The following is a 27,447-nucleotide window of genomic DNA, read 5'->3' on the forward strand; positions in this document are numbered from 1 at the left end:
AGTTTTCATCATATAGGTCTTTTACATCCTTGGTTAGGTTTACTCCTAGGTATTTGATGTTTTTTTGTGCAATCGTGAATGGGGTCAGTTTCTTGATTTCTCTTTCTGCTGTTTCATTATTGGTGTATAGGAATGCAACTGATTTCTCTACATTGATTTTATACCCTGCAACTTTACTGAATTCATTGATCAGTTCTAGAAGGCTTCTGGTGGAGTCTGCGGGGTTTTCCATATAGGGTATCATGTCTCTGCGAAAAGTGAAAGTTTGACTTCTTCTTTGCCAATTCTTATGCCCTTTATTTCCTTTTGTTGTCTGATTGCTGATGCTAGGACTTCCAGCACTATGTTAAACAGCAGTGGTGAGAGTGGACACCCCTGTCGTGTTCCTGATCTCAGGGGGAAAGCTCTCCGTTTTTCCCCATTGAGGATGATATTAGCTGTGGGTTTTTCATAAGCTGCTTTTATAATGTTTAGTAAGTTCCTTCTATTCCAACTTTCTCAAGGGTTTTTATTAAGAAATGGTGCTGTATTTTGTCACAGGCTTTTTCTGCACCTAACGACAGGATCATATGGTTTTTATCCTTTCTTTTGTTAATGTGGTGGATCACATTGATGGATTTGCAAATATTGAACCAGCCCTGTAACCCAGGAATGAATCCCACTTGATCATGATGGATAATTCTTTTTATATGCTGTTGAATTCGATTTGCTAGTATCTTGTTGAGTATTTTTGCATCTGTATTCATTAAGGTATTGGACTGTAGTTCTCTTTTTTGGCTGGGTCTCTGTCTGGCTTGGGTATCTGTCTGGCTGTGTAGAATGAGTTTGGAAGTCTTCCTTCAATTTCTATTTTTTGGAATAGTTTGAGAAGAATGGGTATGAGCTCTGCTTTAAATGTCTGGTAGAATTCCCCTGGGAAGCCATCTGGCCCTGGGTTCTTATTTGTTGGGAGATTTTTGATAATGGAGTTGATTTCTTCACTGGTTATTGGTCTATTCATGCTTTCTATCTCTTTCTGTTTGAATTTTGGCAGTGCATGTGCATTTAGGAATTTGTCCATTTCTTCTGTGTTCAGTTTGTTGGCATATAATTTTTCATAGTAATCTCTGATGATTGCTTGTATTTCTAAGGGATTGGTTTTAATAGACCCTTTTCATTCATGATTTTGTCTATCTGGGTGCTCTCTCTTTTCTTTCTGAGGAGCCTGGCTGGAGGTTTATCAATTTTGTTTATTTTTTTAAAGAACCAACTCTTGGTTTCGTTGATCCACTTGATTGGTTTTTTTTTTTTTTTTGATTCTGTATTGTTTATTTCTGCCCTGATCTTTATTATTTCTTTTCTTCTGCTGGGTTTGGGGTACTCTTGCTGCTTCCCTTTTAGTTCCAGTAGGTGCTTCATTAGATTTTGAATTTGCGCTTTTTCTAGTTTGTTGAAATTGGCCTGGATTGCAATATACTTTCCTCTTTGTTGCGTTCCAGAGATTTTGGATTGTTGTATTTTCATTTTCATTTGTTTCCATATATATTTTTAATTTCTTCTCTAATTGCCTGGTTAGCCCAATCGTTCTTTAGTAGGGTGGTTTTAAAGCTCCACATTTTTGGAGGTTTTCCAGACTTTTTCCTGTGGTTGATTTCAAGTCATAGCATTGTGATCTGAAAGTGTGCATAGTATGATCTCTATTCATTTATATTTATGGAGGGCTGCTTTATGCCCCAGTATGTGATCTATCTTGGAGAATGTACCATGTGCACTCGAAAAGAAGGTGAATTTCCTAACTTCAGAATGCAGAGTTCTAAATATATCTGTCAATTCCATGTGTTCCAATGTGTCGTTCAGGTCCATTGTTTCTTTAGTGATTTTCTGTCTGGTTGATCTATTATCCATTGCTGTCAGTGGCGTATTAAAGTCCCCTGCAATTCGCACATTATTATCAATAAGATTGTTTCTGACTGTAATTAATTGTTTTATGTATTTGGGCGCTCCTGAATTTGGTGCATAGATATTTGTAATTGTTAGCTCTTCCTGATGGAGAGATCCTGTAATTATTATATCATGTCCTTCTTCATCTCTTATTACTGCCTTTACTTTAAAGTCCAGTTTGTCTGATTAAGTATGGCTACTCTGCCTTTCTTTTGGTTTCCAGTTGCATGATAGATATTTCTCCATCCCTTTACTTTCAACATGAAGGGATCTTCAGGTCGAAAATGCTGTCTCTTGTAGACAGCAAATAAATGGATTTTATTTTTTTATCCATTCTGCTACCCTGTGTCGTTTGGTTGCAGCATTCAGTCCATTTACATTCAGTGTTATTATTGAAAAATGTGGGTTTAGACTCATTGTGTTCTCCATATAATTCATGTTTATAGTGGTGTCCCTGGCACCTTGTATTCTTTGCAACATTTTCTTCATAGAGTCCCTCTTAGGATTTCTTGTGGGGCTGTTTGTTGGTCATGAATTCTCTCAATTTTTGTTTATTTGGGAACACCTTTATCTCTCTTTCTATTTTGAATGACAGGCTTGCTGGATAAAGGATTCTTGGCTGCATGTTTTTTCTGTTCATCACATTCAAGATTTCCTGCCATTCCTTCCTGGCCTGCCAAGTTTCATTAGATAGGTCTGTAGCCACTCTGATAGGTTTCCCTTTGTACGTGAGGGCCCTTTTCTCCCTAGCTGCTTTCAGAATTCTCTCTTTATCTTTATATTTTGCCAGTTTCACTATGATATGTCGTGCTGAGGGCCGATTCAAATTACGTCTTAAGGGGGTTCTTTGTGCCTCTTGAATTTGAATGTCTATTTCTTTTCCCAGATTTGGGAAATTCTCAGTTATAATTTGGTCTAGTATCCCTTCAGGACCTTTCTCTCTGTCTTCCTCTTCAGGAATTCCTATGATATGGATGTGTTCTGTTCGATTGTATCACTCAGGTCTCAAATTCTCCTTTCCTGCTCTTGGATCAATTTCTCTCTCTTTTTTTCAGCTTCCTCTTTTGCTATAACTATATCTTCGAATTCACCTATTCTTCTCTCTGCCTCGTCAATCCTTGAGGTGGCCGCCTCCATTTTGTTATTCACCTCATTTTAGTCTTTTTTTAAACTCATCACACGTATTTTCAATGTTCCTACTCATTGTCTCAGTTGCTGCTTTGATGATTTTTTCAACCCCAGTGATTAATTTTATGACAAGTTATTTAAATGCTTGATCCGGTATGTTGTCTAGATCTGCCTTGAGCTGTTCTGTGGCTGTGACTTCTTTCTGGAAGTTCTTCAGGGGAGAGTTCCTTCCTTTTGTCATTTTTGCTAGTTTTCTGTCTCTTGTCAGTTTTAAAAAGCTGGTTGTGCGCTGTGCACCTGTTTATACTGCTCTGTTAAAGGAGGCTTATTGACTGTCCAGGGCCTGTCATTTCAGGAAATATTCTTTTAGTGGTGTCTCTCAGTTTCTCTTGTTGTGCCTTTTAATATTTTATTTCCCTACTCAGCGATATTTGGGACTTGCCGACATGAACACTTTGGCTTGTTTCTTGGTGTAGCCCTTAGAAGGAAAACACACAGACAAACACAGAGGGTACAGAAGCACAGAAACGCACAGACAAATCAAACAAACACATTAAAAAGAGGAAAGGAAAGAAAGAAAATGGAGAGGAAAGAGACGAAAAGAAGAGAAGAAGAAAATAATAAAGGGGGTCAGAGACAGCAAAGGACAATGGGCCGTCTAAACATGTATGACCAGTTGAGGGGAAAGATAAGGATGAGATACAGGAGAATATATCTGGATTGCAAGATAGAAAAAAAAAAGGGAGAAACGAAAATAAGGAGTAGAAATTTTTTAAAAATTTTAAGTAAAAAAAGTAGTAATAATAAACACAAGAAAAAAAGAGAAAAAGAGAAAAAAAAGTAGCAGCTCCCCTTTGCGGATAGATGTAGTTTGGTGTAGTTGGTCTTGGGGGCTGCTCTCAGAGGCTCCACCTTCGTGGCTAGAGAGAGTAAAATGCCGGCACGCCATACTCCGCTGGAACTAGGCACTGTAGGCCACTCTAATGAGTCCAATCTCCTTGTGCCACAGCTGAGCCAAGTTGTATTTTCCAAGCCCGCCCTGGTTCAAAGTCCTAGTCCATGCACTTTTCAGCTACCACAGGTGAGATGTACTTGCTTTGGCGGCTGGCTTCTTAGGGGGAAGGATCAGATTCTCTTGGCTCAGGCCAGGATTTGCACTGCTGCGTCCTGAGGCGGTGTGCAGGCCCTCACAGATGCTGTGGAGTCCCAGCCCCCAGCCGGGATTGCGATCGCTAGGGGGAGGGATCAGTTTCTCTTGGCGCCAGCTGGGATTCGCGCTGATGCTGCCCAAGGCGCTGGGTGCTGCCGGAAATGAGCTGCAAGCTCTTGCAGCGGAAGTGAGAGCCCTGGCCTCCACCGCCGCCAGCTCCCTGCCAGGATCAAGTTGGGGTGGAGGCTGTTTTTTCCCTGTTGGCGCCTGGAATTCGGGATTTGTGTGTTTGCGTGGCCAATGCTGGAGGTGAGATGCGCCGTGGAAATGAGGTGCGTGCTCCCACCCCCACAGCCGAGGTCTAAGTGAGCACCCTTGGTGCCGCCATGGCGGCCACCAACTCCCCGCCGGGATGGCATAGGGATGGAAGCTGTTCTTTTCCTTGTGCCACCAGGGTTTGGGATTTGGGCTACCCAGCTGTTATATATGGAGTGAGAGTTTCTCTCTTTGAGCGCAGTTAAACGCTCTTTATCCCTTCCCCAGAGACAGTACTATGAGCATGTGCAGTTTCTCTTTCTCTTCCCTTTGTTCTCACGGGCTCCCCGTGCTTGCTCTGTGTTGGGCTGGGGCTGCCACCTCCCCTGCCCTTCTTGGGCTGGCTCGTTTTCCAATCTCCCCAGTTTGCACTCACTCACTCAGGTATCTTTGAGGTTGTCTTCTTTCTGGAGTTTGTATTTTCTCCTTCCGCACTTGCAGATGAGAGTAATGCCCTTCTCAGTTCGATAGATGGGGCAGACGGAGTTTACAGAGCTCCCTTCCTCTCCGCCATCTTGGCTTCTCTCATTTTTCATTTTAAGAAAAGGAAAAGGTAACATTTGGGAGCTCTAAATTCATTTTGGCTACATAATGAGAATTCTTATGAATCCTAGAAGACTTGAACTTTAGAATCAAACTGTCTTAGGTTTGAATCATTGTTCTGCCACTTAACCGGTTGTTACTTTAAACAGAACATTTAACTTCTCTGAGCCTCATTTTCCCAAATGAAGATGTTGGTTGTTTCCAGGTCTTGGCCTTTCATGATTCTGTGAATGTACATATGAACTTGTCTGTCTAATGTTTAATCTATCTTTCAGTAGTAATTTTTTATATCTTCAATCTCCATTAGTTTTGAATTATCAAGGGTTGACTATAAATACTCTAAAAGTCAAAATAAAATATGAAAACTCCAATATAAAAATTACATATTCAGAAACAATTATTACTTTGTAAGTTAAAAACTGTTTTTTAGACTTTAGACTTTTAACCATTGTTTTAGATTTTAGCTATGATAGTTTATAAATAACTTCACTAAAATATAGTTGATTTACTTGTCTCTGATTTTAACTATCATTTTTAATCACACGAAAGTATTTTATATCTGTTCAAGTGGACCTCAGGCATCCCTTTATGTAAGTTCCACAAATGTGTATTTGTATCAGCAATGATATCTTTGAGAAGGAAAGAAGTTAAGTTATTTTGATTGTGAGCTGGAATATTGTATTATTTAGCACTCTTCATCCTCAGGACTTTAAAAAAAATTTTTTTTACATTTCTTTATTATGGAGAGACAGAGCATGAGCTGGGGAGGGGCAGAGAGAGGAGAAAGCACAGAATCCGAAGCAGGCTCCAGGCTCTGAGCTGTCAGCACAGAGCCTGATGTGGGGCCCAAACCTGTGAACCATGAGATCATGACCTGAGCTGAAGTCGGTCGCTCAATTGACTAAGCCATCCAGGCACTGCCCCCACCGCCTTCTTTTTAGGTCTTTTTAAATAAGAACAGTTTCATTAGGTAGAATTCACATACTCTACCATTCACCCATGTGAAGTGTACCCTTGTGTGTCGTTTTTAGTATATTTACATAATGCAACAGTAATGCAATCAATGAGCTTTTAAAATACCATCTTGAAGAAACATCAAAAGTAAGAAGAGATACCAACAACGTTTAAAAGATGTAGAAAATGTCCAGAGTTAGTTGAAATATAGAGATTAATTCCTTTAACATATAACAAAGAAAGAAATTACATCAGAATGACAACCAAATTAAGTTTTGGGATTTTTATCAAACCTTGAGTCAAATCTCTTGGTTCATATTATCTGTATGACATGTCACTCAGTAATGGTATGCATCTTCTGTGTTTTTAGAAATATGCATAATATTCAATATTACAGAAGATACTATATTTTGGATAGTGCCATCTGGGAAATTTTGAGATATTTGACTATGATCTGACAATGCTATTTTATATATCTACAATTAAATTCAATGGTTTATACGCAAACAGTTGTAAACATCAATTTTTGAAAGATGGGTATAGATAAGTCTGCATATTATATAAATAGTAAATAGGGTTAAGATGGTTTCATGAATGGAATTAAAGAGTTGAAGCTTAATGCCAAAGACAGAATAATCTTGCACCATGTATTTTATTGCTGATAGCTAGGAGCTTGACAGAACACGTCCTACTTCAAACTGTCTACATAGTTTGCCAATAACTTCTCAGGATGAAAAACTAAAATGTTTATGCACAGAATCTAGATCTTGGGGTTGTAATTGTTCTTATATTTCAGTACAAAAATTAAGTGATCATTAAGATTCCCCTCCCTTCTTATTCCAACTTCTGCCATGCTCGTTGGACTCTGTATCCCGTCAAATCCATGTCACTGCAGGAGGTTCCCCTGTGGTCTCCCTGCCTCCTGGAACCCCCTGCATTCATCCTTAGAGGGAGTCCGAAGGCTTTTAAGAACATATCCAACTCAGATTCTATTAAATACTGCATTATTGCTGCCAGATTAATTTTAGAATGGTATTTTTTTGATCATAATTTTTTTTTCCATTGAAAAAATGTTTGGGTCTTTGAAACTGTACAATAAAAATGCAAACTCTTTATCCTAGCATTTAAGGACTTTCATAGCCCAATCACAAATTTATTTTTCAGTTTTATTTATGATTACAGATCCTCCTCAACTTCTGATGGGGTTATGTCCTATGTCCTGATAAATCAGTTGTAAACTGAAAATCTAGTTATGTCAAAAATGCATTTAATATACCTGACCTACTAACCATCATAGATAGCTTAGCCTAGCCTACCTTAAATGTGCTCGGAACATTAACATTAGCCAGCAGTTGGGAAAAATCATCTGCCACACAGCCTATTTTATAGTAAGTGTTAAATACCATGTAATTTCTCGACCACCATGCCAAAAGTGAAAACAATGGCTATCTGGATACAGGGTGGTTGTAAGTGTAACAAGCCCGCTGCCACAGCCTGCATCACGAGAGAGCATCATACTGCATATTGCTAACCCAGGGAAAGATCAAAAGTCAGAATTTGAAGTATGGTTTCTACTGAATGTGTTTTGTGTTCATATCATTATGAAGTCAAAAAATGGTAAGCAAACTATTGTAAGTTGGCTACTCTCTATATTCATTCTATATTTTGGTACATAGTGTCCTTTTTGAAATACCACTTTATTTCCTTAAACCTAATTTCTGTTTGGATGAACGCCAAAATTTAGGTATCCGGCATTGGCAACATACCCTTCAGGGTTCAGTGAATGTAGTTTCGAAACCTCTACTATTTTATCTTTAGCAAAAACCTGATTGCAAAAACAAAGAAAATCACCTAAAATATTAACACTTTTGGAAGATTCCCTCAAGACTGGGCAATCTGTTCTTCCATAAAGTCCTAAATTTACCCTTAAGTAGTAGCCAGTTTTTGACTATTCTGAATAATGTTGTACATTTAAATTTGATAACTTTACTACCATAGGATTCTTGGAAGTGAGATTAGTGGGTTGGGAGCATATTAACATTTGTGAGCTGATTGATGTATTGCCTAAATGACTTTCTAAAAAAGATATACTTTGTATGCCAACTTTAACAAGTACACTTTATTGCATGTTACTCAGTGCATAGCAAATCCCTGGTTTAAGAAATTAGAATGATTCCAATTATTTAAAAGGTAAAAGCTCTTAAGGAAAAAGCATTTTTGTTCAACCCACTTAAAACTTTGCTCAAAATGTAGGCTTTGAGTAAACATACTTGCTGCCTCCTTCACTGTTGCCCGGTGGCCCAAGCCATCATTGTCTTTCACGCAGGGTATTGAAAAGCCCTTCTAACTGGCCCTCAGACTCCACCCTTGCCCCGCTAGTCCCTGCCTCAGGGACCCTTCTAAAACATCAGTGTACAGTGTTCTTTGCTCAAATCATGTAGTAGATTCCAGGTCATCTTACTAACAATGAAAGACCAGTTCCTTCTGATGACTCCCAAACCTTTTCAGTCCTTCTGGACCTCTCTGTCCTCATCTCCTAGTTACCCTGCTTGTGCATCTTCCGGCCTCACTGGCCTTCTGGCTGTCCCTCGGAGAACCTGGGCATACTCCTGCCTCAGGCCTGGGCTGTGCCGGCCCTCTGTCTGGGAGCCTTTCCTCAGGATATTCACACACGTCCTTATATGCTCAGGTCTTTGCTCAAACAGAACCTTTTGGCTTTCTCTTGCTGCCTGCCTTGGTTTGCTCCCCGACATCCATTCTCTGCCCTGCTTGGTGCTGGGGGCCACTGATCACTACAGACTGCGTTACTGGGGTCTTCTCACTCAGGCTTCTGATTGGATTCAGCAAAAGGGAGACCCTGTCAGAAGATTGGTGGAGGGGACCAGAGAAGTCAGGCGTTGTCCTCATGCCCTCCAGCAGGGCTGTGGTGTAATAGCACTGCTGTTTCTGCGCCTGGCTGAAGGTCCCCCACCTGTGACTCCAGCTCCTGCTGGGCTTAGGGACACTGACCCATCCTTTTGCCTCTCCATTCCAGGGTGACAGCTGTCCTATATGGCAGTCTGTTAGTTTGTTCCTCCGTGTGTAATGTTTTTTCAAAGAGTTTACAGGTGCCCTTCCAGTTTGCTGGCTCTCTCCTGCCAGGACCCTGACACCTCATCCTGTCTAAACTTTCACCTCCCCATAACACTTGATATTCCCCTACCTTGCTTTGTTTTTTCTTTCTGTCACTATCAGACTTGCTGTATATGTATTGTAGTTGATTGTCTGCCTCTCCTATTAGAATATAAACTCTATGAAGGCAGGAATTTTTGTCTTCTATTTGCTGATAATCTTCACCTTAGTGCATGGCATATATGGGCACTTGACATCTATACAGTTGATCCTTGAACAACATGGGTTTGAACTGCCTAAGTCCACTTACATGTGGCTTTGTGTGTGTGTGTGTGTGTGTGTGTGTGTGTGTGTGTGTATGTGTGTGTGTATGTATAGGATAGTACTATAAATGAAATTTCTATTCCTTATGATTTTCTTAATATTTTCTTTAGCTTAATTAAGAATGCAGTATATAGGACAGCATACGAAATATGTGTTAACTAAGTGTTTATGTTATTGGTAAGGCTTCTGGTCAACAGTAGGCTGTTAGTAGTTAAGTTTCAGGGAAGTCAAAGATTATAAATGGATTTTCAACTGTGAGGGAGTCGATGCCCCAACCCCCATGTTGCTCAAGGGCCAGCTGTACATGTTTTGAGTGGATGAATTGAATCACCTACTTACCTAGCTTATACATTTATAACTTATTTCTTTTGAACTCAGAAACAAGTACTAACTTTGTTTTGTCAAGGTAGTATGTGTAAAGTAGATTGTGTAAGTCAGGGCCCAACCATCACATGGTGGCCTCTTGGTCTGCAGTAGGTGCCTCTTGGCTCTCTGAAGTTCCCCTTGATCACAATTCTGCTATGATCCTTTTTCAGGACCAGTGTTCTCTGTACTATCAGAAAATAATAATTATAGACATTTTAGATATGTTTCCCTTATTGGGCATGATATTTAACAATAAAACTATTACTTGTTCCCCAAGATCCAACTCAAGTCTCATCTCTTATCAGACTCTACTCAATCACTCCATCCTGTAATGGTTATTCCTTTCTCTTAGTATTTGACATTTTTTTTAAAACTATGCATAATTTGTTTGCTATCTGTGTCTTATAACATCCCTGATATATTTTTATTCTTATTTAACTCATGCTATAACTCATTTTACACATGCTGTTTTGAACTATGTATTTTATATTCTCCGTTGCAGCTAATACAGATTATATAGATAGAATGGTTAGTAGTACTTGTTTAGTGAATAATTGTGTTTATGGTAGTCATCTTAATTTGAACAACAAAAGGATACATTTATGTTCTTCAACAGTGTGACCTCTCAATTTTTTTCAATTTGCAATTTTATGTAAATGTTTTTAGAACATCAGTTGATTTTTATATGCAGATAATTTTTTTCTCCTTTTTTGAAGAGAGCATACTGATTTTCTTGAGGCATTATATAATTACAATTAGGTGTGAAAGTCAGTTTTTAAAATGCCTCTTTGCATGTAGGTTAGATCATGTCTCTTAATGTACTTAGTCAGATGCATTGCCTTTTTTTCTTCATCTTAAAAAAAATATTTAAGTCTTCATGAGAAGGATGACATTTGAACTTGGCCTTTGGCCTGGAACAAAAAAGGTTTAAGTGGAGAAACTTCTGATTATGAGTAATTATTATTTCCAGTTTTCACAAAAGAAACATCTTGAACAAAGGTTTGGAGGCTGTAAAGTAGGATATTTCTAGGAAAACAAATACTTTGAGAAAAATAATATAGCTGAAACTGATTCAACTTATAGGGTGTCTTACTGTTGGCGAAGGAATGTGGACTTTTTTTCTATATTAGGAGAACAATGGAGGTCATCTGTATTAGGTTAATTTGCTAATATAAGAAGAAACCAGCATTTCCTTCAATAGTTTTAAAACTTAACCAATTAAAAATTCTACAGTGTTATGAAAATGACAGATTGTAAGCTTTTTATACATGTCTCTAAAGTTGTTTTTCACATGAGATCTTCTAGCAACTTTCCTGAGTTCAAAAACATTTTTAGTACAAAAAATATTATTCATCAAAATTAAGTGTCCAATTCCTATAATAGGCTAAATGTGGTTACATACTAGCCTTTTGACATATGTTCATTATGATATAGTTTCTAGATATTAATTGGCTAACACAGATTTACAGTGATTCCCAGTTGATAACTTTACTAGAAGCTTAGCACTTTTCTTTTTATATAACAGTATGCAGACATTATCATATGTGAAGCGTGCCCCTATGAACCAACTGGCCTCTGATGTGCTACCTTGGCACTAACATATCAGTTCTTATGCAGAGCTACTGTGCACATTAATGTTAATTTCAAATTCTTGCTTGAACACCAGACTGTCAGAGAAATGGTGTTTGGGGACAAAAGAGTCGAACACATTCTCAATGGATTCTTAAAAGTCAATATATGTTTCTTGAAGTATCCTTTAAAAGGTTACAGAACTAGTTTTGTTTAAAATCTTGAAATTCATAAAAATTTATATTGACATGTAATGTTATATGTGAATCAACAAGTATATAAAGTATTAAGTATCTAAAGCGCAGAACTGTGGATGATTAAGTACGTCGTGGTATTTAATAAAAAGAAAGACATCCATGAATGACTGTGCTTCCATCTTCTGACCATTTGTGTCATCAAAGTGGAAAATTACTAGATTACCCAGTGCATTTATGGAAGGCAGAGGCTGTGCCTGATTTTTTTGTACATCCCCTCACGGTACTCAAGCCACAGCTCTATGTGAGACATCTGCTGAGGTACTATTTAAGTCCTACGGCATCTGGCATATGGTATTCTTTTTTGCTATTTAGCAACTCAGTAAAGAATAATCTTCACAATGTGTATCAAAGATTCAAAATGAAAAATAAAGCATGTGAAATGAAATTTATTTTAGGATATAGTAGCTTTCAATTGTTTGGGTGTTACTAAGAATAGCTAACACTAGGAAACTATATTCCATAAAATGAAAAATAGCATAAAATGTCTTTTGGTATTTATATCCAGATAGTAATGAAAGTTTCTTCATATCTTCATTTACTCTGACCTTTCCTTTTTTATTTTTTTATTAATATTTATTTTGAAGAGATGGAGAGAGGGAGAGGGAGAGAGAGGATTCCAGGTAGGACCCATACCATCAGTGCGGACTTGATCTCAAGAACCATGAGATCATGATCTGAGCTGAAATCAAGAGTCTGATGCTCAACCGACTGAGCCACCCAGGCGCTCCTGACCTTTTCTTTTTGTTGCCCACTTTTGCCTTATGAGTTTTGAGAAATAGTTTTTCTAAGAAAAGGACTTTTCTTTTTTTTTTTTAATTTTTTTTCAATATTTTATTGTCAAATTGTTTTCCATACAACACCCAGTGCTCTTCCCCTTAAGTGCCCTCCACCATCACCACCACCTCTTTTCCCCCCTCCCCATTCCCTTCAATTCTCAGTTCATTTCCAGCATTCAGTAGTCTCTCAAGTTTTGCAACCTTCTCTCTCCCCAGCTCTCTGTCCCTCCTCCGCTCCCCCTGGTTCTCCATTAGGTCTCTCATGTTTTCCTGTTAGACCTATGAGTGCAAACATATGGTTTCTGTCCTTCTGTGCCTGGCTTACTTCGCTCAGCATGACACCCTCAAGGTCCATCCACTTTCCTACAAATGGCCATATGTCATTCCCTCTCATTGCCATGTAGTACTCCATCGTGAATATATACCACATCTTCTTGATCCATTCGTCAGGTGACGGACATTTGGGCTCCTTCCATGTTTTGGCTATTGTTGACATTGCTGCTATGAACATTGGGTACATGTGCTCCTATGCATCAGCATTTCTGTCTCTCTTGGGTAAATCCCCAGCAATGCTATTGCTGGGTCATAAGGGAGTTCTATCGATAGTTTTTTGAGGAACCTCAGGACTTTTCTTTTCTAAAATAAATCACATTCCTATAGAAAGCTTGGAAAATTAAAGAATGAACAAGTCACAATTATATCACCTAGAAATAATGACTGTAAATAGTTTATGTTTTTGGTAGAATTTATTTTCTTTTCCACTCATTTGAAAATATTTGGTTTTTTATGAAAATTGTAAATTTCCAGCTGTTGGATTTGATTGCTTTTGCTTATTGACCTTGGTTACTCTGTTTTAAGAACCTGTTTTAAGTTAATCAAGATTATTTAAAATTACAAAGGGGGATATAGATTTGTCTTTCTCCTTTTAAGTTCTTTTTAGATGACAAGCTTGCTTAATGTTATTTTTATTGGCTAGAAGGGACACACGTAAAGGATCCTAATATATAATTAACACAAAGTCCAAAACTGTTACGGTTAAGAACATTTCTTCAGCATTAATCTGGACAGGAGATGACATTTTTCTTATTTTTTAAGTGATGTGTGTGCATTTTGCATCTTTCTCTTGCCAGCCTTTGTTTTTTCTTTTGTTGTTTTTGTTTTTTGTAATGGGTAAATGGATTAAGATTTTCCTTAGGGAACCTGAGATGATCCTAATAATACCATTTTTTGTCCCCAGTTTATATTCAAAAGATACTGGGACCCCAGAGGAACACATTTGTGACAGTGAAAGGACCTATACATGCCAAACATTTATTCAGTAAGCACCAGAGGAAGTTGAGTTATGTCACCCATCATGTCAACTACAGTATTATTTTTATCTCTTTCTAGTACTTGGCTTTTGAATAAAATTCCTTCTCTAGCCTAGAATATCATGAAAAGAAATGTTAATCAGCTGCTTTTCTTAAACTATTTATTCCTATAAATTTTTTGTTTTAGTCCTGACTCTTTGTAAGATATAGGCGTTCTTATGACAGAGGTTCATCTTTCTTTTACTGTACCAATTTATGTGTGCCCTGCATACAGTAGGTGCTTAATAATGGTGCTCAAGGAATATACTCTATGCTTTGCTTAAGGCAGCTACAAGGAAATATAAAGTTAGCCAATATAAAAATGGATGTGGTCTTGGCTGGCTCAGTCGGTAGAACTTGGAACTCTTAATCTCAGGGTCTTGAGTCTGAGCACCACATTAGGTATAGAGATTACTTTTAAAAAATAATATAAAATGTGGTCTTAAAATCCCACTAATTTTATGTATTTATTTTTCCTTATAGACATGCTTCCATCATTTCTTCAGAAAGTTGAAGTTGTCTCTGAAGCTTCTAGAGAAACTTGTGTAGCTTTGAGTGATTGCCTTAATCTCTTCACTAAACAAGAAGGGGTAGGTAGTTGGAATTGAATTTTTCAGTAATTGTCTGGGTATCTATCACATACTCGATCATCCAATAAGTCTTTGCTTTCAAATTATCCAAAGGTAGAAGAAAATGGTCTTAACAAAGAAAGTGAAAGATTTTTCACTAAAACTTAAAACTCATTTATTCTTGATTAAGCTTGGTTCTGAATTTATGTTCATTTCTAATTATATAGCTATATTTGTCAACTATGTTTTAGAGTTCTACTCAGAGTTCTTGTGGCATAAGAGAGTTGCGAACTTATCATGGATACCAGAGGTTTTGTCAGAAAATACACAGCATTTTTATTTAGAAAATAGAAGGCTGTCGTACTCGCCTGTGTGGACCGAGCTCAATGGATGAAATATCTTGTTCTTTTCCTCCTCCTTTCTCCCTTTCAAAAAATTACATTTATTTTTCCAAATATTGGTAAGAGAGATATGCTTATCCATTCATTAGTAACTCTTTTTCTAAAGACTGAAAAATCTTTTAATGTTTTTTTTTTTTTAATTTTATTTTTGAGAGACAGAGACAGCATGAGCAGGGGAGGGTCAGAGAGAGAGGGAGACACAGAATCCGAAATAGGTTCCAGGCATTGAGCTAGCTGTCAGCACAGAGCCCGCGTGGGGCTCGAACCCACGAACCGTGAGATCATAAACTGAGCTGAAGTCAGGATGCTTAATCGACTGAGCCACCCAGGCGCCCCTGAAGACTGAAAAATCTTAAAGATAGGTTTTGGTTGCCTGGACTAGGATTTTTTTTCCCTTCTCATTTTGATGATGTTAATGTAAGCCAAGCAGCCATAGGCCTTCTTTTCCATTCTGTTAATTTCTACATATATGTTCAGTCTTAAGCCTTTTATATTAAGACACCACATTTCTTATTCTGGTTACAATTTATTTGTACCTTTTAGTTAGAAACTAGGTTTTGATCAAACAAGGTAGATGAACATGATTTTGTGGATTTCTCTCATACATATGAGATATGTGTATGTAAAGATGTAACATTTTATTTTCGTACGGTTAGAAGCCTTGTGGGGGCGCCTGGCGGCTCAGTCGGTTAAGCGTCTGACTTAGGCTCAGGTCACGATCTCATGGTTTGGGAGTTCGAGCCCCACATTGAGCTCTGTGCTGACCGCTCAAGGCCTGGAGCCTGCTTTGGATTCTGTGACTCCTCCTCTCTATCTCTCTGCCCCTTCTTCACTCATGCTCTGTCTCTCTCTCTTTCAAAAAATAAGCATTAAAAAAATAAAAAGACTTGTGAGTTCATGTAAAAATTTTTTAAATGCCAATTATATATACCACAAATTCCATATTTTATCTGGAGAAAAATATGTAAATCATTTGAAATTCATTTAAAACAAACTTCCAGGAAGCCAACAGAATTTTATTAACTATCACAGGAAAACAATTGTTCACCGAACTTCTTTTATGTTTATTTATTTTGAGAGTGAGCACATGTGTGTGAGAGACCGTGAGTAGGGAAAGGGCAGAGAGAGAGAGGGGGAGAGAGAGAATCTCAAGCAGGGATTCATGGGTTCATAGGATCAAACCCGTGAACTATGAGATCATGATCTGGGTCGAAATCAAGATTCAGATGCTTTACAGACTGAGCCCAACCAGTGGCCCCTGTTCATTAAACATTTTAAATGGTTAGATTTTTCCAGTACTGTTTAAAAATTTCCCCTCACGGGGAGGCATTTGTGGGAAGAAGCACTGGGTGTTATATGGAAACCAATTTGACAATAAACTATTATGAAAAATAATAATAAATAAAAAATATTCAAAAAATAAAAATATCCCCTCACAGCATTTTTACTTTTTGGTGATGTCATATTCTAGCTTATTTAAATGAGGCATGATGTAGTGATCTAAATAAATCTAAATAGCATTGTAGAACATTTTTAAAATGAACAAATGATGATGTCTAGGGATTCAGATAATACGTAATACATCGTAAAACCAAATCTCATTAACATCTCTTCTCTGGCACCTGCTGGATATATCAATAACGTCTTTGTTTTAGTGATATATAGTTTTAAGTCAAATGCTAGAAGTAATTTAATTTTTGGAAAAGCCAACCTATGCTAATTTTTAAACTTTGTGCTTAAACATACAGCCTAGTGATTACTTCTCTGTGAAAATCTAGATGTGCAAGATTTGATTAGCTTAAAGACTTTTAGACTTTTAAATTTGTCATGAAGATAAAATAACATAATGTAAGCAAAATGCTTAGCATAGTTCCTGACACATAGTCAGCCCTGAGTACAAATCAGTTATTGTAGGATGCTATCTAATTAACTCTTGTGACCCCTTTTCTCTGATGCCAGTTTGGAGTTTTTGTGTCTTTAACTTTGGATTTAACTCATTTTGGGAGGAAGTGATATTGTCTAAAGAAAATTTGAGTATTTGTGGAATGATTGTGTTCTTTCCATCCTTCTGCAAGTGACAAAGGGCTACTTAAGTTCTCTGAACCTTGATATTTTCATCGTTCAATACAGGAGAGCTATATATAGTGGGCTAGTTTCTGTAAAATGAAAATATATGAACATCTTAGTATCAGGTATGGGTATCAAATATATATAGATGAATAATATGTATATAGAGCATATTAACAACCATGTGGCACACAGTGCTCATTTAGGAAGTGGTATTTATTGCTTCAAACTTTTAAAAGTACCTTTAAGTTTCTTTTAATTAATGCTATATGATACCAGCTCTGAGGTTCTCAGTAGAATTTGTGGATTTCCTTGTGAGAAAAATGATTATAGACCATGTAAAGGCCCTTCAAATAATTAAAAGATAAACAACACCATCAAAGTCAGCTTTTCAAATGGCTAAGAACTAACATAAGAATCTAATAGTATAATGGAGGTCAGAACAGAATAATTAGGTATCGTAATGCCTTATTTATCTGGAATCATATGTTACATTTCTGTATCTGGAAATTTTATTAAAAGAACAGTCATAGGCTTTGAACTCGCTGAGATCTGGGTCTAATCATGTTCTACTATTTAATCTCTCTGCCTCAGTTTTCATATACAATTTCCATTTTAAAGTGGTGACCAGTCAAAAAAGAATATTTTGAATAGGAAATGTGATCATATTGGCAAAAGCCCTTGTACAGCACCTGGCCTATAATGGGGATCCGATCAATAGAAGTGATCCCAGGCTCCATAGCCGCAAAGCTTTCTATTCTAATCTTTTTGATGACAGTTTTTCTAAACATTACCCATTTACATATTATGCTAAAATTTTTAGCACTTAATTTTATCTTTTCTGGGTTGTCCTTTTTTATATGTTCATAATTACTCTGCATCTTAATGCAGAGATGCCTTCAGGGGATAATGATGTTTATCGAATCCTGTAATTTGACAAAATGGTCCAGTCCTGCTAATGCTCTTGAATTTAGTTTTGCTCTTTATGGGTTTTAAAATTTTTTTCTCTTGATTTGTAGATCAACTGTGTGCCTGTCTGTAGCAGAATACTGATCCCTTCTGCTTTACTCTTTCTAACATTCTGTGTATTAAAAAGAAAACCAGATGACCAAACTCTGTAAAATTTTGTTCACAGTAAGAACAAGTTGGTTCTGTATGAGAAACTGAGGGGTTTATAATGAGAATAGGCCCTAATGCCTGGATTTGGGTCTATTTCTGTGGTATGTGAGTGTTCTTTGCTTATTTTGGGGATGCTCTGATATGACCCAGATAGGGTTTCCATACAACCTCTACATAAATGGGGTGCATTATGTAGGCATATTTTACTTGTAAATAACACAATTTATGTTTTTGGGAAAAAAGTGCAATATATAAAGTAAGCTATAAAGTTTGTGTTTGATTTACTAAAGGGAAACTTACTTGGTGTTTTTGGGCTGATATACTTGGGGAGACATTGGAGAATATGAATGCTGTGACTGTATTTAACCTTGTTTGAGAGTTCCATTTAAAAGGGCACCTGGTTAGCTCAGTCTGTAGAGCATACGGCTGTTAATCTCAGGGCCATGAGTTCAAGCCACATGTTGAACATGGATTCTATTAAAAAAAAAAAAATCAAAAAGCTAGAAACTGGCTTCATGAGTTATTATTGTGTCTTTAGTTTTCCTTATCAGAGAGAGGTATCAGAAGTGGCTTTTATCATTGGACCCCTTCTTGTTCTGTGTATTATCGAGCTCCCTTTGATATTAGTCAAACCAGTTTTTCCAAGGTAGGAACTTGCCTGTTTAAAACTAGTGTAAGCTCAATTATAAAATATTCTATGCCTCCATGTTAAGTCTCCTGACTTGACGCTAAAGAGCTAGAACCCAGATGTACAACTGGGATAGTGATGCTGAGTTTATGGTGCAATGGAGAGATTTGGACCTTAAATTGGTACCAACCAGAAGGTATTGCTACTTTGGACCAGATGCTGATAATCTTTGGAGAGAAACCATGTCCTCGTGTGGGCTTAGCGCTTTATAAAGTCGAAGTGTCAAAATCAGTAGTTTCCTGGACTGATCAAAGTCCTTCAGTCCCCCTTTTTTTTTTTTCTTTTCTTCAGTCATTTCTTAATGTTTGTACTTTTCAGACTTTCACCTGTCATCTCTTTACTTTCTTCCTCTCCCTCTGCTCTGAGTAAAATTCTTTGTTAAACATGAGGCAGAGGCTGTCTGTGCTGTCAGTTCCCTGCCACTCCCTCCCCCGGTCTTTTTTCTTCCCTTTCCTTGGCATTGGTCTCCTTCCCTCCTGCTTCAAAAGCAGCTCCTCTCTTCTTTTGAATTCTCTACTCCCTTATAGCTTCTGTCTCCCTATATGCCTTTCCAATTCTATTTTAGAAAACGTGATACTTTCTACTTCTTTATTCTTCAGCTAGCCCACTGAAACCTTTCTTGCCAATAATCTCCTTATTGCTAAGTCAGAGATACCCTTAAATAACCTTGCTTGTCCTGTGATGGATCTGGCATTGGACTACTACTTGTTTTTGGAATTCTTCTCAGTGATTGCCGTGGCGCCTACCTCTTGTGTCTTCTCTTTCCTTTAGAGCAGCTTCTCCTCAGTTTTCTTCTGAAGCGTCTTTTCGTCTGCCTGTGCTTTGAGTGTTAATGTCCCCTGGTTTCTGTGGGTAGCCTTCTCACTAGGCATTCTTCATGGATAATCTTAGGCGTTTCTTCAAACAGAAATCCATGATGACTCTGATATCTCCACTTCAGATCTCTCCTGAGCTGAGCTATGAACCAGTATATCCAACTGACTTCAAACATGTACATATGATTCTATCATAGGCATTTCAAACCAGTTCATCTAAAGTAGAATTATCCTTTCACCTCAGACACAGAATTACCCCCTATTCGGAACCCAAGTCACAATCATGGAAGCTGTTCTGTGTTCATCCTTCCTCCTCCTCCTCCTCCTCCCTCCCCTTAAAGTCTGTTGTTTTTCCTTCCTGTCTCTCAGTTGTCTATCTCCCCGTACCAGCTCTCCCCCCACCCAACAGATTCCCTGTTGGCACTCTTGTGGGGATAGAGTTCTAAGGATTGCGCTGTCAGATGACTGCGACCAGTTCCAGCCTTCAAAACTGGCTTAGCCATCCCTCCAATTCTAGGAGTCCTTGCTGTTGGAGAACTTGTCACACTGTATCATTATATATTTACTTGTCTGATTCTATATTTACTAAAGAGCCCCTTAAGTAAGCAACTGTATCTTAGGTAAATTTTTGTAGCATAGTGTCTAGCATCTGTGTCTAGCATAGTACTTGGGCATAGTACTTGGCATGTAGTAGACAGTTAATAAATATCTGAATGAATGCACAACGAAATGTACAAAGGAAAGAATACGAAGAGCAGCCCAGTTGGGATCTATACTCTCTCTTGACCCTGAGCAAATTAAGATATGTTTGGGAATTCCATTTCCAAATCTGAAAATGAGAATACAAATGAGTTACTTTATGTGAAGTTCCTGAGAACAGTGCCTGACACAGTTTAGGTGCTCTCTAAATTGCCCTCTAAAACATTTTATTGTTGTTTTTGCTGCCTAGTACCACTTTTGTGAACCGAATTCATTCTCTGATTTTTAGAGCCCAGGGAGGAGGATTTTATGGCAGCTGCTTTTAGTGCCTACTGTGACATTTAGAATGGGGGAAAATAAGAAAATAACAAAAGCAAATTGACTTTTCAAAGACACTGTGAAACCTCTTGACATGAATTCTAAATTTTCTAGTGTGCTGTTGTATCATCTGTTTATATCTGTAGTGCAGTTACAGCCACCACTGTTGGGACAGAGAACTTGAAGTCCCCTATGATCTTGTCAAAGAAATATGCCGTTTGGTTCAGTTTTACTCAGCTCCCTAAAGTTTGAGAATACATTTATATTGTTTAAAACTGTTGGAACAAAAAGTTGTGTGTACCCCACCCCCACCCGAGCCTCACAGAAATTTCATTAGCCTGAACACATATTATTTACGTCGTTTTACTGTCCTTGGGAATCTTCGTCTATCCCTCAAGCCTGGCCGGAATAGGAAACCATCTAGGTTTCACATTAGTAGAATTAATACCATTGTTTTCCTCATTGGTCAAATAGTAGTTTGGAAAGTGCATTTAAAAAAATAAAGGACAAGTCTAGGTCAGTGTTTGTTTTGGAACTGGAAACCGTCACTCTGAAGTGTAAGCCAGAGTAAGGGTCAGTTACCTTTGAGGTGCTAGAGTCCAAAGAGGATTCCTCTGCTTTCCCCAGGGGCGGGCTAGCCACTTAGAAGTTGTCAGGGCAGGCGTCGCCAGGAGAGGGCTGGAGCACACAGCCCGCTCTAGGACCTCGCAGGAGCCTCCGCGGGATGCACGCAGAGCCCGAGTAGCAGTTTCCTTACTTCCTTCCCCGAGAATTGCGGGCGCTCTGTCCGCGGCTCGCCGGGCTGCGTGCTGGCTCTCGCCGTCCCGGCACGTCCCTACCTGCGCCTCCGCGGCGCTGACCACGAGGGAGGGGGGCTGGGGAGGAGGGACTGGACGACGACAGCGGCCACGCGCTACCAGCCGCCTGCCGCAGGCCGTCCCCGCGCTGCTCGCACTCTCCCCGGCGAGCCCTGCCTGGAGCGGAGGGCGGCTCTGGCTCTGCGGCCGAGGGGCGCTGCACGGACCTCTGGCCGCCTGGGGATCGGAGTCCTGGGCCGCGGGCAGGCGGGCCGTGCCTTTGCTTGACCTCCCTCGAGCCGGGGGCGGGCCGAGCAAAGGTGACTTAGAGAGACCTTGCGGTGCCGCCCTGGGCTGGGCTGGAGGGGAGGCGGAGGGACAGGCCGAGCGCATTTGTGCCGGAGCTGGCCAAGGAGCGCTGGGCGGAGCGCGCCGCCGGGGATCCCCGGATCCGGCCCAGGTGGTGAGTGTATGTGTCCGCCGGGGGCTTTGCTAGGTCAGCCTCGGGGCGACCGAGGACTACGAGGGAGGAAGGGAAGGGCGGTCAGACGAGATCTAGGGATGTGAGTAGATCCAGGAATAGTTGACCGCCTGTGTGTGGAGCGGGAGTGCTACGGCGGGCCAGTGGGGAGGGGTGCGCGAAGCCAGGAGACCCTGGTGTCCCTCCCTGGCCAGGGTCTTCCTGCCGGCTCCTTGTTTGCGTTGGGTTCCCACAGGAAGGGCCGCTGGGAGAAAAGCCTGTGGGTAGATCAGATCTCCACCCCAGCCCCCCCCCCCCCCAGCTAAATATTGGTAGTAGGTCAAGTGGGGCCCGAGTGGGAGGAGTAAGGCAGTGAAAGACATTATTGTCCTAAATAACCTTCCAAGTTAGTGATTTTTTGCATGTCTCTGCCCTGGCTGACATTGAGATGAACTTAACCATCCTCTGTCGAGGCCGCTAAAATTCCAAGGAAACACTTGAGTGGATTAAAGAGAAAAGGGGACATTATACTGGGGCTGGGGAGTGGGGAGGGAGGTAGCTTTTAACTTTGTTTTGATTAAGGATTTTTGATTACTCATAGGCTTTCTTTGTAACCTAAACCAGTGGAGAATCACGTTCCCCGGTATTCAGAGCATGTGGCTAGCTGTTTTGTGTTTTCTGTTGTGCTGGATTTTTCTGGATTTGGAGAGAGGTTAGTAAGAAAGGGAAGATGCCAGGGAAGAGCTTAGTCCAGCTTTTGAGAGTTATTAAAGCTATTAAAAGTTTCTTTATTTTAATTAGATTCAAAGACAGACTGACGGCATTTTGTTTTAAAGACATGGGGTAACTTAGGAATCTTTCAAAAGAGAAAAATGCTTGAAACGCGTGTTGGTGGAGGAATGTGTAGGCTAGAATATGGGAATCTAAATATAATTTTTTTTCTTATTTTGTTTGAGGACACACCGAAGTTGATCTCTGGTCCAAATAATGTTTGATTTCAGTGGCAAGGCTGATGACTTTGGTAAATTAGCTCAGTTTTGATGGAGTAGATATTTAATCTGAACATGATGACCAGAGAGCTATTTCAGTCTTTGGCCCAGTATTACTTTTACTAGACTGGGATCTTAAAGGAATTTGTGTCACTTGAATATGATTGCCAGACTCCAGTCTTCCCTCTTTAGAACCTCTTTAAAGGTTCATTCTAGGGAATTTCATTGAGGCTGGAAGTGACCCACATAATCTCTCTACCCTGAGTTGTACACCTTGCAGAATGGGAGAAATGAAAAAAATTCTTAGGTTTTCCATATTAAAAGCAGATGCACATACTACAGGATAGTATATAAATACAGTAAAGCACATTTAAAATACTGTGTGGAAAATAATTGATGAAATAATTATGTAATACCATGTTCTAAGCTTTCTGTGCAGTTATAACATTTACCATTTATATTCTAAAAAGCTTTTATAAATTTATTAGTATCAGCATTCAAATATATAATTGTGTTTATCAGCTCTGTGAGGTTTATAAGAATTTTTAATTCTTTTAAAAAGTAGAAATTTAGATTTTTTTATTTGGACCACATTATTCAACATTATTCCTAAATTTTTAGCTTCTGTGTATAATCAGGAAATATATTTCAAATTAATTTTGGAAGCAGCTAAGACAAGTTAAATAAATAGGAATTTTATGTAAAATGAAGCAGGTTCTCATTTTGTAATTTGTGAAGTATTTGAACAAAAATACATAAGGTTTTAATCAAGCAGTATTTGGAGGGAGGGAGGGAGGGAGACAGAGACTGTGTGTGTGTGTGTGTGTGTGTGTGTGTGTGTGTGTGTGTGTGGTATTAGCCTTGGCATGCTTGGTAGGACCCAGGATCTTTTCCTGGGAAGTTTTTGTATCACAGTGATACCGAGTCTGTAACCTGCATGCAACTGTGTTTGTCTTGTATTCCTATTAGAGAGTGCAGTACCAGATTTATATTCTGTCTAATGAATTTTGAATGAGTTTCAGGCAGATATAATTTTCCTCTCATTTTAACTTAAGAGTGGTAAGGATATAACCCCCATACATTTTTATAATGGCCCACTACTGATTTGATAACTATTACTTTATGTAAATGTTTTCCTTAATTCAGTATTTACCGAGTGTTTACCTTGTCAGATAACTTGCTAAACCAGTCAAAGCTAGGTGAATAGAAGCAGGGTCTTCTTAAAAGATTTTATTAAATATTTCTGAAGAATTTGAACATTATCTTGGGAATTAGATTTTAAAGAGGGGAGAGATTTAATCAGATTTGCTCCTTCTAAGAGGGATTAGAAGAAGGCCTGAAAACAGGGTGACCAGGTGCAGGAATTCAAGAGAGAGATAACCAGAGTCTGAACTAAGTTGGCGACTACCAAAATGGAACGCAAGATACAAAGCCAAGAGAGACCTCAAAAATAACCTAACAGGAGCTGAGAATAGTTGAATATGAGGAATGAAGGAGAAGATGGAGTCCTAGATGACTCTCAGGTTTATGGCAAATAAATTACTGGATTGAAGGTGACTTGAAGGAGGGAATAAAGGGAATAGGAGGAGGAGGATTTCACCTTTGGACATGATGACATCCAAGTAAGGGCATCCTTATGTGTTCAGTAAAAATTCGTGAATCATGAGTATTGGAAGTCACCTGAATAAACATGGAGCTTGAGGCTGAGGGAGTAAATAATGTCATCCAGGAGACATTACAGCTTGAAAAAGTGTAAAATCAAAGGATTGAATACTGATACTAAAAGACAAAAGGGGAAAAAAAGAACCACTGGAGAACACTGAGCAAAAGCAATCAGAGGGCAGGAAAAGTCCAGAAAGGGGAGGCTAAGGGACAATTGGGTCAAGAGTTGAGGTAACAACTGAAATGTATTCATTATTGGTGTTTGATGAGGGATGTTCTAGAAGCACAACATAGGGAGAAGCGGGATTGAGTGAGCCACAGAGTAAATGGGAAGCAAGAAAGTAGAAATAATGAAGAGAGACTGATGCAGGTCTGTAGGCAGTCATAATCTGAGAATGTTTACAGTTGTGTTCCTTTCTTTCAATTCTTAAATCTCATTTATTTTTTATGTTCGTAATGTACTGGCTAGGGCCTTCAGGACAGTGCTGGATAGAAGCTGAGATGGTGGGAAGCGGTGTTCATCCTTGACTTTAAAAAAAGGCATACTTCTAACTTCTAATGATTCACTATTAAAAGTGATATTTAATAAATACCATTTCTCAGATTAATGAAGTTCTTTTTCATTCTTATATTGTTGAGGTTTTTAATCATGAAAAGATATTGAATTTTATCAAATTCTCTACATTTAACAAGAGCATCATAACGTTTTTCTTTATTAAGGTGGCAAATTATTTTTTTTCAAGTTATATTTTTAGACTTTTTCTAATGATAGGGCCATCTTTGCCTACTTGGAAGAAACCTAATTTGGTCATTATTATCTTTAACCTTCTCAATTTGGTTACTTTTGGATTTTAGCATCTGTTTATGAGTGACATTTAATGGCTATAGGACTTATTTTAGTTTTCTGTTTCTTTTTGGGTCAATTTAAAAAAAAATTTTTAACATTTATTTATTTTTGAGAGACAGAGAGAGTCAAGCACAAGCAGAATAGGGGCAGAGAGAGAGAGAGAGAGAGATGCAGAATCTGAAGCGGGGTCCAGGCTCTGATCTCAAACCCACAAACCATGAGATCATGACCTGAGCAGAAGTTGGATACCCAACTGACCGAGCCACCAGGAGCCCCTCTTTTTGGGTCAGTTTTGACAAGTTTTCTAGTTCTAGGAATTTATCCTTCCTATTTAAGTGTTGAAATTTATAGTTGTAAGGGTGTTCATAATAGTCTTTTATTGTCTTTTTAACTTATTTTGAATCTAATTATTTTAAATGTTTTCCATTTTTTTCTAATACTCATTTGGACATTTTCAATTAATTTCTCTTTAATATCCATTTTATTAAGGCTTTGTTTACTTGATTACTTTTCAAAGAACTCACTTTAGCTTTGTTATTTGTTGCCATGTTTTTCTTTTAAATTAATTTTTATAGTTACCTATATCACTTTTCTTTGAGTTTGCTTCCCTAGGATCTATTTATTTGTTATCCTCTGTCTCTTGGAAGGACATAATTTGTTCAGAATTTGTTCTTTTCCAGATTTCAGGTCATGGGTTTCATAATTGTAGTATTTTGTAACTTAGTAAATATATTCCTGCTGGCTTCTCCCTTACTTGATTATTTTATAGACTTCAGTCATGTGTTTCCTAGGCTTCATCCTTCGAGACTGAGAACTGCTAATATGTGCAGAGTGCTGCCCTTCTAACTTAAAACACATAAGACTTTGGCGAAGGTTTCAACTACTTCCAATTTTTTTTCTCTTACCTCACTCTTCTTGTTGTCATTGGTTAGAATTTCTATTTCCTTTACCGGCTTGCTTCTCATCTTCTTCCTCTTTCCTTCACCCTAACAACTTCTTTTCTACCTCTTGACAGTCTGCATGGTGGAGGAATGATCATCTTTCCCTTGTCTTCATTCATTTCTCCACTGTCTTTCCAGTTTTCTTCCCACTTCCTCCCTGACCCCTCATCCATGGAGGAATTTTCCAGTGTCTGTTCTACATATGCCATCTTGTCTTACCTTCTCTGCAGAAACTTGACTCTAGCACCAAACAAGAAAAAGCAGGATAACCTGTGTCTAATTTTCTTTGGATGCTCACAGGTTCACCCTTATTTATCACATGATCTTTGTTACTCATGCAATCCAGCCAACCGATGACGACGAAGTCAGGGAGACTTTGGGCAAGGCCCAGGAAGAAAGCACAGATGGTACAATATGGACTTGCTCTTATTTGGAGTCCTGGGCTGCAGGCTCCGGTATTAGTGACCATGGTCTTGCTGTAAGATTCTGGGTGGCTTATTCCAAGGTCTCCTGTTCCTCCCATATAATACAGAATTATTAACACAGACCCCCTTCTATGTCAGGAGTTGCTGCAAGACTCAAATGATGAAAGGCTAAACGCAGCAGTTTTACCTGAGACAGTCTTCGCATGCTTTATTTTCAGAAAAATATCTTAAAAGGATTTCATGCTCAATTCAGGAACAGAGAAGTGGTGTGAAAGTGATTTGTGGTATGGGGTGTTGGATCAAAGAAACCCTGATGGGAAGCAGTAGGTGTCACAGGAATGACTGGAAGCAAAGAAGTTGTGCTCAGTGGTAGAGATTCAGGGGAGGCATCTGTCCTCTGGTGGATGGGAACTAGAGACATGGGCACGTTGTTACACCTGGTGCTGGAAACTATCCTATAGCAACATCATTACCTATTCATTATTTGCTACATTTAGGATTATGACTTTTTGAGCTTGAGAAATCAACCTTTGCTTACAGTGTTTCTATGAAGGAGATTCTGTTGTTTCACGTTCTAAACAACTGAATTAAAAATTAAGTTTGTGAATATAATTCTCCTTAGTAAAATTTCCCGCTTGTGGTAGAAAGGACTTAGTTGTGAATATTTTACTCATTTATTTTAGTAGCTTGTGTTATAGATTAGTTTTTTAAAATCCCATGGTCATAGAATCAGTCTCAGATTGTTAAGGCATCTAGTCTGATGATTCTCAAAAGATTTCCCTGGGGCTTAGGGCAGATGCAAACACCTTTCTGTCCACTAAAGTGCCCTCACAAAACACAGTTCCAAATGGTTAATTTAATGATCTGTTCACCTTTGCTTGACAGATG

The 27,447-nt window shown here is 38.7% G+C and overlaps 1 protein-coding gene across 4 annotated transcripts in view; it reads left to right on the forward strand.

Annotated features, from left to right (window-relative positions):
• OSBPL1A (oxysterol binding protein like 1A) overlaps positions 1–27,447 on the forward strand; it is a 226,604-nt gene that overhangs the window by 82,970 nt on the left and 116,187 nt on the right. For 3 of the 4 annotated variants that reach the window (XM_029921355.1, XM_029921356.1, XM_029921357.1), the window contains one exon: positions 14,246–14,352. In XM_029921355.1, coding sequence (XP_029777215.1) covers positions 14,246–14,352 — 107 coding nt within the window. Of the gene's footprint in view, positions 1–14,245; positions 14,353–21,188; positions 21,699–27,447 lie in introns of those variants that run through there. The other variant, XM_029921358.1, reaches the window with a different exon arrangement.

Source organism: Suricata suricatta, chromosome 14 (assembly GCF_006229205.1).
Source record: "Suricata suricatta isolate VVHF042 chromosome 14, meerkat_22Aug2017_6uvM2_HiC, whole genome shotgun sequence".
In the NCBI taxonomy this organism is placed as follows: Eukaryota; Metazoa; Chordata; class Mammalia; order Carnivora; family Herpestidae; genus Suricata; species Suricata suricatta.